Raw genomic sequence first — 10,750 nt, 5'->3', positions numbered from 1 at the left:
TTTAGTTCTTTGTTGAATATATGCAGAATGTATCATTGAGAATAACATGTTGACACCTCCAATTCATCAATTCATGTCTCAATAAAAGTCTTGAATCGGGGAATTTCCGTCCTCATTCCTTTCTCTAATGTATCAGTGGGAATGAAAATGTGGGTAATATTTTATAAACCCAAAATACGGTAGGTTGCAATTTTTTTTTGTGGACGATGATGGAAAACTTTTGCCCAAGGATAATGCAAAACAAAGACGAAGAAAGGGGAAGCTTAGATACTTTAATTTTAGACATATTTACAGATTCGGCGTTCGATGATCTCTCTCTCTATGTCTTTCTGGGGGGGAAAAGATTCCCACAACACCAGTATATGTGTGGATCATTTTTGCACATCTCACTTCAGTGAAATGTCTACTATTGGAAGATTTGAAAAGGGGAACCCTTCGATGCTTGCAATTATAAATATTTTTGAGTTTAGAAGGTAATGAACCTATCTACCTGTGGTCCTGTTGCAAATTCGGAAAATCCCATCTTGATATTGGGGTACCTGAAAGTCCCTGAACTTTGAAGTGGTGGTTAAGTAAATTGTATAGACTAGAATCACAATCACAAGATCTAGGCCACCAAATTCTTCTCCCATTCTAGGCGTACTACTGTGGTACCTATACAAGGGAGAAGAAGCATGTCAACTCAACCCCCCCGTCTCTAAAATTTATATGTGGAATGTTGTTCTTGAGTCTTGGCATAAAAACTATCTTCGATTTCATTTTCATATATATATATATATATATATATATTATGAAAACCATTTTCCTCGTTTTTATTATTTGACGACCACACAAATAGTCAATCTCCAAGAGGAGCCTTTTACATAGTTGCATTTTGTCTTTCAGTGTGTATATACCAATTGCCGTGTCTCCTCAGAGGGGGAGGGATGAATGATGAACGCAAATGGGAAGAGCAAAAACTATAGTTGAAAAGCTCATTTCTGGAATTCCAAGACGGTGTAGAAGTGGTCAATGTAGAAGGCTCGAAAGTGGAGAAAGCCGGTGGAGAGGCCAAGCTGCCGGAATTCTTCTTCAGTACGATGCTTGCCCTTAGCTCTGTAGACTGTCATGACGAAGATGTCACCTTCCAGCAGTGCCCGAGTCCTGTGGCTGTCGTCTGATTCGTTTGGGAGCACAGGTTCACACGCTATCATCTTCCCTCCCACAGGGAGTGCTTCATAGCAGTTCTTCATTATCACTCCGCATTCCTCGTCCGTCCAAGTCGTCAACACCCACTGCCACACAAACCAATCTGCACTTACATCAACAATATACCATTCTTGCTAGCTATTACCTCTACCCATTTCCAATGCCACATGGTTGAAGGCATCGGTATCATCGTATCAACCAATAGTTATCGGGGATACTGATAATGATCTATACCTGCACGTTTGTTCATATCGGACATGGCATTGAAAATATTGGCTGTGATAACCCGACATAGGTAAAACTCTGCAATTCATGGTTTAGTGTATTACCATTGTATTGGGCGTATTGGCTGATACATCCGATACACCTTGGTCATTTTTAAGGTCAATTATTATTGTGACATATGTTTGTTGTTTTTTCCCCTAATGTACTTTCTCAATTTTGAGTTGAAATAGATGGTTTGGTTTAGATTGATGCAAGACAATGACGAGATGTACATGGGTATTAAGAAGGCCTAACCTTTTTTAGATTTCATAGGGGTGCAAGCGGTATTCTTTGTATCTGAAAATAGGGGTTACGTGACTAGGAATCATTCATTCCCCACCTCCAAAGAAAAAGAAACAAAAAACAAATGATTCATTTTTGTCTCGTTATTTTTGGTAATATCAATTTCTACTGTGCCGGCTGATTATGATCCAGATTGGTCTGATTCCTAGCCCATCCATTTGGTTGAGTAGAAAAGGAAAAGAAAACAAACTTAAAACCCTATCTATTAACTAGATATTAAACCTGTTCTAGAGAAATATTCTGTTTCTTTCATCTTCTTAGTTTTTAATTTAAAAATTTTTAATTGTAGAGAAATCAACAAGAACTCAAGGTCACACTTTTGGTTGTAAATCAAGCATTGATACATTTACGAGGAGTTGATCAAGTGATCAATCCTCAGTAGGTACTCCACTTAGCATTACAAACCCGTTGACTCTCTGGTTAAGAGGGCCCAATTGGTGTCGTATATATAATTTTAAGTATTGGTATGAGATTGCCTGTATCGTGTGATTCATATCAATTGAATAGTACAAACTAAGGATAAAAAACATAAAAATAAATATATTTTTTTAAAGAAAACAGGGTATTCCTGACCAATATGGGCGATCTAGTCCCGATCCAAAATATATCGATACCGTATTAGTAGGGGTGTCAAACCCTAAATCAAACCGGTAAAACCGGCCGGACCGAACTGATAACAACATGGACCAAACCAAACTGAAGCCTTATTGGTTAGGTTCGGTAGGGTTCGGTTCGGTTTGGTTTGGTTTGTAGTATTGCAACCCTAAAACCAAACCGAACCGCACTGGAAACCAGATGAATCCAAAACCAAACCAAAACCAGCTCAAAGCCCAGACCGAAACTAAAACCAAACCAGTAAGAAACCGAAACACTCCAAAATTCATTAAAAAAAAAAATCAAATTTGCATAGTTTTGTATGAAAAGTTGAATCCAAACTGGACCAAAAATCAAAACCAACCCAATTACAAATCGATTTAAGAAACCAAAGACAAATCGAAACCAAACCAAAACTAAAATTTCCTTATTGGTTCAGTTTCAATTTCGATTTTAGCCCTCCCACACCAAAACCGAGCCAGACCGACCCGTTGACACCCTTACGTATTGGTTTTTGGTACACAATGAATGAATAAGTCTTTCTTTACTTAAAATAAAAAAGCAGATTTTTTTTTTTTTGGGTAAGAAATAAAAAAGCAGATTGTATATTTAGTAAAAATACTCTTTGCCAGTTGGCAACCTCTCTCTAATCATTTACACCCCCACCAAAAAAACATTTAAACTAAATTCCACGTGTCATGAGCCCATTTCGAGAGAACCACTGCATTCTAACGTGGTTCCTGGTCCGTATTTTTGTCTTTTAAAAATACGTATTAATAGTGAGTAGGTTTTAAGTGTGGATCAGAGTCAGACATTTTATTAGAATGATTTTTATACGAAGACGTGACTCAAATTCCGTATTTCAACCTAGGGTTAATAGTTTCAGATAAATGAGGAAATGGAAGTGCGAAACAGACAAAGGCCGAGAAAGACAAAAGACGAGAAAGAAATGCAGAGCAGCATATCAACTTTTACACTTACCTTCATGAAAATGGCATCTCCGGACGGGATGGACTTGAACATATTGCCGCCAACGTGTCTTACGCCTATTGGATTAAAATAAATGAGAGAACTCAGACAAAAAAAAAAAAAAAAAAAAAAAAAAAAAAGAAAAAGAAGAAGAAGAAAAGGAAAGAGTCGCCAATCATGGCGCACCTACCGGGGATAGAGGGGGCCTTGGCGACGACCTCTGGAAGATCAAAATTGATGGCCTCTCGGACATTAGGATGCTTCTGCAATATCATCCGTAGGCAATCCCCAGCGCTTCCGCCCACATCCACCAGACGTTCTACGCCTCCAAACCCATCGTAACCCTCCAATATTGCCTTCATGAACGGCACCGATACTCCCGACATCGCCTTCTGCATCAACTCGTTCATCTCCGGTTTCTTCCCGTAGTAGCTGTAAGCCGCTTCTCCATTGGCCTTCACGAAGGGCTCGGATGATGGATCCACTACGGCCTCGTGCACGATCGGCCAAGCCTTCATCAGCGCGTCCTGATGGTGCTGCAGCACGTACGGCGCGTAAGATAGCCCATCGGCGTCGGTGACCAATGTCTTTCCGATCTCTGTTAAAGAGTATTTGCGCTCCACCACCACCATGTGGTCCTTGCTGCTGTCTCCGTCGCTGATGTGCTCGGTGAAGACGCGGTAGCTGGTGAGCATACGGAGGATACGCTGGAGATTCTCAGGATCGCCTCCTGAGGGGAGAACACGAGCGAGGATTTCGGCGGCGGAGAGAGGGGTATTGACCCCGCCCTGCCAGATAGCGTCGGGGACGTTAAGGCGCACGATAGCGTTGAGGGCCATGGGAACGCTGATCATATTGGCCAACTCCATTATGGCAAGCCTCGCGTTGTTTCTCTCCGCTGTTGTCTCTTCCGCCATTTCTGATTTCCGGAACCCTTTCTTACTACTGCTATTGATTCTCTCTCTCTCCCATGGAGTGTCTCTGAAAGAGCCAGATTTGGACTAGTTTACATTGATTGTACTGTTGGAGTCTATTGGAGAATGGATACGGAGCTCCCAGTGCACGCGGATGACTTTTGTAAAGTTTTGGCCCACCAATGGTAATCGTCTCAGACTCTCATCCAACGGATGGCCCAGCTTTCTAATTTATTTATTTATTATTCTTGTTTTTTTCACATAACACAGGGGTATGTGAACGACATGAGTTGAACTTTAAACCACAAACTTGACGCCTACTCTACCAACAAAGGCTGTAACCGGTGCATTATGCACTGGATTCACGCCACCTTTGTAAGACTAGGGCTATAGACTTTAGTTCATCACAACCATTGATTTGGTATAATTCATAAAAGAAATGAGAGAGTGGTTTATAACAATGGGATTATTATATAGAGTTAGAGATGTCGATTTACCGAAAAAATAAAGAGTTAGAGATGCTGATATTGTTGGGGCTAGTGTGTTTTCTAGGAATTGGTCTTGTGGCTGTTTATGCGCACTAGGTAGTCAAGTGTAGCTAACAACGTGGTTAATTCCTTGGCTAGAAAGGCTGTGTTCTTAGCGTGTAAGATGTTGTGGACATAATTTAGACATCTTGCGTTAGACATTCTTTAATATATAATTTCTTTTCTAAAACGAATTCTTTGTGATCATGTTCCTTTCTTCTCATCTTAGCCGTTCATATCGTCCATGTTACATGTCATCTTCTGCACCTAAAATAACACAAGAATAATATGATGAGTAATAACAGAAGATCTGAATCCTAAAGTTTTGTGCATTCAATTCAAATGTATATGATTTTATATTATTTTATACAAATCTCTATGCAAACAAAATTATATTTTTCACGTTTGGAGAAATGTTTTAACCAAATCCGATTTGGTTCTACCCAATTCATTTTTGAAATAATTGGGACTTAGATGGGTCGGTTTTAGATTGAAATACCAAATTTCAGGGAAAAATTATTTTTCCTATTTCTTGGAGTTCGGTTCATCCATGAATCTAAAATTATTATTTTTCTCCTTCTATATATGAAGTCTGAAATACCATTAGATGAAACAATCATCCATCATTTATGGGAAAAATTTTTAAGTAAAAAAACACATTCAAACATTCAAAAATTATTTATATTCAAAATTCAAACATTGAGACCTCTCGTAGCCATTGATAGAATGCAATTAAAGAACTAATGTTAGAACAATTGGTGGTTGGTGCTTTGCTAGTAGAGTGTAAGCTCTTCAGATCATGAAAAACTTAATTAAACACAACATGGTGACTAGACATTGTTTTAAATTTGGTCGATCCATGTGGTCCCTTAGTAGTTAAGATTGTCATGTCTCTACCCAACCACTTTGATCTTTTGAGAGTACTCAGGGGACGAAAAATCCATTAGCATCTGGGCTATCTAACAAAGAGTTTGGCGACATCAACCTTCCCCGTAGCATAAATAAACCACTCACATGAAGATTATTTCTAGATGAGTCACATGGAACAAACTTTTGGCTTCAAGTTTACAAATAGCTAGATTCCTTTACCTATCATATTTTTGCTTTCTCCTCCGCGATCTTTTAGTGAAAGGAACTATAATACTTTCTTTTCACAATTTCTTTTTGTTTCTCTTCATTTTTTTTTTTTTTGAAATTTCTCTCCATTAAATATGTGAGTCCTTGTCTGATGCACCTTGATAAATCAAATGCATTCTTTTGCTGTTGGTTTTTGGATTGGTGTAAATTTTCAAATGGGCCTTTTCCTACCCTTGCAATGGGTTTTGGGAGCCTCTCCTTGTCCAGATGATCATATTCGAGAATAATAGATTATTTTTGCAATTTTTTTTTTTTTTTGATAGAATATGCCAATATAAGTTGAAAACGTTTGGATCCCCTACTCATTATTTTTTTTAAAAAATAATCTAAATCTTCAAGTAAAAAAGTTAATTACAAAACAAGTCCGGAGAAGCATTTTTTCCCTAGGTAAAAATAAAGGAATGATAACCATCACTAAAGGCATTCCTCTCTAACCGTGCCTCTGCAACAGATAAACATTACTTCTCTCTTAGCAATTGATGGAACACAATTAAAAGACAAACGTTACAATTGATTGATGCTTTGCCAATAAACGATAGAGTGTAAGGCTGTAAGCTCTTCAGGTCATGGAAAGCTTAATTAAACTTGACATGGTTGTTGGATTTAGTTTTAAAATTTAATAAATGACAAATCTATGTGGTCCTTTATCCATCTATTACTTAAGATTGTCACTTCTCCACCCAACCCTTTTGATCTTTAAGAGTACTAGGGCATGTGGTCTATAAGGTAAATTTAATAGATAAACAACCCAACTCTACTATGGAACAAACAGTTTGGCCACATTAACCTTCCCCAAGGCATTTTACCAAAAAAAAAAAAAAAAAAATCATCCCCATGGCATAAATAAACCACTCACATGAAGATTCATTTCTAGGTGAGTCACATAGAAGAAACTTTTGGCTTCAAATTAGCTAACTTCTTTTACCTATCATAGTTTTCCATTCAACCCAGTGCAATATTTTTAAAGAAAGGAAGGCAATACTTTTTTCTCATTTTTTTTCTTATGAAATTTCTCCTCATTAATTATGTCAGCCCTTGTCTGATGCTGATAAACGGATTGCTTTCTATTTTTAAAGAAAGGAAATGCAATACTTTTTTCTCATTTTGTTTTTTCTTATGAAATTTCTCCTCATTAATTATGTCAGCCCTTGTCTGATGCACCTTGATAAACGGATTGCTCTGTTTCCAAATGGGCCTTCTCTGACCTTCACAATGGGTTTTAAGAGCCTCCTTGTCCGGAGGATCTTATTCGAGATGAATAGATTATTTTTGTACAAAAAAAACATTTTTTTAAAAAAAAAAAAAAAAAAATTACAGAACAAGTAGGAGAAACAATTTTTTCTTTCTAGGTAAAAATAGGCGACATTGACACATGAAGCCCGTAAAATTCACAAGCGAATGTGACAATACCCACAACATGACATTAATGTTCATTTATAGGGATTTCTTATTGACAACCCTTAAACCATTAACAGTCATCATTAGTGATTGTTAAATGAGACTTGACTCCGATAACGATTGAATTCCTCTGTGGTGTAACAGTGCGTTTAACACACATCCAACGGTTAGAAACGTTCAGGCATAGAACCCAAGATGATCACACATAATCAAAGACATTTCTGAGTATTGGATGCGCACTAGATGCCCTGTTGCGCCACAGAAGATCCAAGTCCAATAATTCACATTACAAAATAAAACTAAAAGTCTATTAACAGACAAGCTAGAGATCGTAACTTGGTGGCATAGGCACTGTGTTAATGTGAGAATCAATGAAGAGAGATGAACGAGCACCTAACCAGGAGTCTGGGTGATCTTTTCACCACCCCCGTGTCTGGTTTTAGGGGCACACGAGCAGGTAAGGGTCTTTTTCCCTTAACAATAAAACGGTCGATCATTACAAAACACAGACGCAGTTGCTAGGGGGAAGCTTAGAGGGCACTGAACAGAATAGTGACTAGTAATCCATGTGACTCTAGTCAATTAATATGGGATTGGGGGAGAGAGCATATAAGCCCAGTTGGGCTAAGCTGGTGCGCCTAACGAAAATACAGGTTGTGGTTTTAACCGACGTCCAAAGTTCAAACCCGACTTCCTATTTCTTTTGTTTACTAGTGAGTAGTAGCGACTGTAGCGTGAGTGAAAACACTGTGACTGGTGAATGGGGAACCGCCGTACCCCCACTTCCAGATTTACAGGTGTGGAAGCCATCGAAACCAGCCTGCAATTAGTTTGTGAAGGACTCAGAAGGTCAAGGCCAACTCGAGTTTCCCTTCCCCATAGAGGTGACCTGACTCGCAGATACAGAAAGGTGGTACCACTGAGTATTGAGTCCTGAATCCCTGATGGTCGAAGTGGTCCTGAGACACCCAATCTCGAAGTCTGGATCCACTTCCATGTTCACGTTCTGTTCCAGGTAAAATCCCACTTTCTTCATCCATTCACTTCGCACCCTAAATGCCTAGAGAATAGAGACTAGATAGAATCTAGAGACATCTGGGTATTTCATTCAGCAATGGGAGAGAATACTTACAAAGGCCTGTGTAAAGAGTAGATAAGGTAAAATTGTTATGGGTATGCTCTGCTCTCTGCTCTCTGCTCTAGTATATTCGCCTGTGAGTGAATCGCGTCCATCTCATCTCAGGCGGAGGAGGCTCACAATGGTGTTAGAAGCTGGAGCTCCTTGGCAACGAGAGCGAGTACACCCTGTTTCTGTTCTCTTCAATTATTGAAGAAGAGGAAGAAGAAGAGGAGAAGCCGTTGGCCTTTCTTGTCGCACTCGCACCTGTGGACGGTGGTATTGGTACCTCATCTCGCTGCTGTTGGTCCCGCCGCTGGCACTCAACACACTCTATTTCTATCCCTGTGAGACCGGAGGATTGATTGTCAGTGATTATTTGGATAAGCGACAGATGACCACTGCCTTCGTCCATTGCCACGGACCCAGAAGCAGCAGCAGAAGAAGGATCATCGTCCTTGCAATCACAAGGAGGAGAAGAAGGTGGGAGCAGCTGCGTAGAACGGCAGAGGGGACACGAGACATGAGCCGACAACCACATGTCTATGCAATGAGGATGGAAGACGTGGCGGCAGAAAGGAATCACCTTGACGGTCTCTTTCTCTTCGAATTCGCTGAGGCAAATGGGGCAATCCAAGGGTTCTTTCGATTTGGCGTTTCCGTCATAGGCGAAGAGGGGAAGGGATTGGATGGTAGAGGGTTCAAGGCCAGAGGAAGAATCTCTGCGACTCTGTTGGCTTCGGCGGCGTGGGTCGTTTGGGGAATTATCGTCCGACAGCCGGTTGATGTAGACTGAGAAGAAACCCATGAAGAAGAGTCCGGCGAGAAGGACCACCACGGTTAAGGCCATGGAGGAGTCGAGGGCCGAGATGGCTGTTTGTGACCTTGTTGCCAGGGTATCGTTTTCTCCATAGCTTGTGCCGGTGGCGGGTAGTAGGTAAGGCCTCGGGTAGTTGTAGTAGTCTTTACTAGACCTGGACGAAGGAGCTACCGCTGCTGCTGGTTCTACCGTCGATGGGTCGGTGCTTGGGGAGTTGTCGAGGAACTTGCGGCTGTGGGGTTTCATCGATTGAAATTTTTTAAACTCAATTTGCTCTTTCGAGAGCTTTGCTTCCTCTGGGTTCTTCTGCTTCTCAAATTGTCTGTTCGTTTTGCATCTTCGAAGCCAAACGGCAGAGGTAGTCAGGTAGGTGATGAGTGATGATGGAGATCCTGGAAGCTTTTGCTTGGATTATGTTGTGTGTGCCTGGGGAGGGGGAAGAGTGGAGGAACCTCGCTCGGAGGTAGTGGAGTCGGGGAGACCGGAATTAAGTTTCTTCGGGACCCCAGGGGGATAAGATCGCAGAGAATTTTTTGGGCCAAGATAAGAATTTGCTCCTTTTTAATTAGTCGGTTCTAAAATTTTGAATGGCAGTGCAGATTGATTAATAACGAGATCGATTATGGTGCTGTTACTCTCAAGATTAGAACATCACTCATTCAAGCTTAAGATAATATATATTTTTTTAAGTTTATATATAAATTAGATTAAACCAAAATTTTTAAATATTAAATTTATAGATAATTTATGATAAAAAATCTATAAATATAAAATCCGTGGACGCAATGACTCATTTTGACAAAAGAATGCTTTGGAATGAATAAATAATAATTGAAAAACCTAAACACCTATATATATATATATATAAACCTCATAATAAGATTGATTCTAAATTCTTATATATTAATCAAATAATTGAGATCAAAACCAATCAGGATCCCAACTGATTTCTACCGATTCCAAACCAATTCTGACCGACCGAACTGATTCAGATTCCAATTCCTGTTTTTGAACCCATTAATTATCATATATTTTTTTTTAAATTCCCCATGAGAGATGGACATGGAGACTGTCAGGTGGTTGGCAGGTTGCAAAGATACATGAAAAGTTGAATTCATTTTTTCTTTTGGGGGAAGGGAGATGGTCGTCTTTCCCTGAATTGGGTGAAGAGTGGCGCACACACTTGTTACACGGGGGACAGTCTAGAATCCAGAGGGTGGTCCATTGTCGCACCTAGATTTGTCCCCTACACGACTGAAACCACCCCTGGTTTTCAGGTTTCACTTGCGTCTTCCAATGCTTCAAAAATCAATAAGACCTTAGCATGCCCCTTCTACAAGAATTTCAGTTTTTCTAATCTTAAAGAGGGATGAGAGGGGGAGGTGGGGTTATTTCATGCGAGACGAAAGTGAGAGAGATGTTAGTACCCTAGGGTGGCTCAGGAAACTTTTTCCTAATTTTAAGATTGGGTTAACCCCAAATTCCCAAATTAGGATGAGAATATAGGGTTTTTTTTTTT

General features: G+C 39.9%; 2 protein-coding genes across 2 annotated transcripts; both read right to left on the bottom strand.

The window, feature by feature from the left end:
* Window positions 1-786: 786 nt before the first annotated feature.
* On the bottom strand, window positions 787-4,383 carry LOC122087429 (nicotinate N-methyltransferase 1). Its single transcript, XM_042656565.1, has 3 exons — window positions 3,509-4,383; window positions 3,331-3,395; window positions 787-1,274 (listed from the first exon to the last, which is right to left on the bottom strand). Exons 1-3 carry the CDS (start codon window positions 4,233-4,235, stop codon window positions 975-977), a joined length of 1,092 nt encoding a protein of 363 aa, XP_042512499.1. The 5' UTR covers window positions 4,236-4,383; the 3' UTR covers window positions 787-974.
* A 3,992-nt stretch (window positions 4,384-8,375) lies between these two features.
* On the bottom strand, window positions 8,376-9,867 carry LOC122086163 (RING-H2 finger protein ATL11-like). Its single transcript, XM_042654890.1, has one exon. The coding sequence runs from the start codon at window positions 9,475-9,477 to the stop codon at window positions 8,560-8,562; it is 918 nt and encodes a 305-aa protein (XP_042510824.1). The 5' UTR covers window positions 9,478-9,867; the 3' UTR covers window positions 8,376-8,559.
* Between the last annotated feature and the right edge of the window lie 883 nt (window positions 9,868-10,750).

This window comes from Macadamia integrifolia, chromosome 8 (assembly GCF_013358625.1).
Source record: "Macadamia integrifolia cultivar HAES 741 chromosome 8, SCU_Mint_v3, whole genome shotgun sequence".
Taxonomy (NCBI): Eukaryota; Viridiplantae; Streptophyta; class Magnoliopsida; order Proteales; family Proteaceae; genus Macadamia; species Macadamia integrifolia.
The sequence above is the reverse complement of the archived record's forward strand: the minus strand, read 5'-3'. Positions and strand labels throughout refer to the sequence as shown.

Bases quoted from the DNA above. Each gene is read 5' to 3' on its own strand.
- LOC122087429 (XM_042656565.1), bottom strand. From the start codon at position 4,235: ATGGCGGAAGAGACAACAGCGGAGAGAAACAACGCGAGGCTTGCCATA. The intron at 3,396-3,508 runs GTAGGTGCGCCA...TTAATCCAATAG, and splicing joins CAAGGCCCCCTCTATCCCCG to GCGTAAGACACGTTGGCGGC. The intron at 1,275-3,330 runs GTAAGTGTAAAA...TTTGTGTGGCAG, and splicing joins GAGATGCCATTTTCATGAAG to TGGGTGTTGACGACTTGGAC.
- LOC122086163 (XM_042654890.1), bottom strand. From the start codon at position 9,477: ATGAAACCCCACAGCCGCAAGTTCCTCGACAACTCCCCAAGCACCGAC.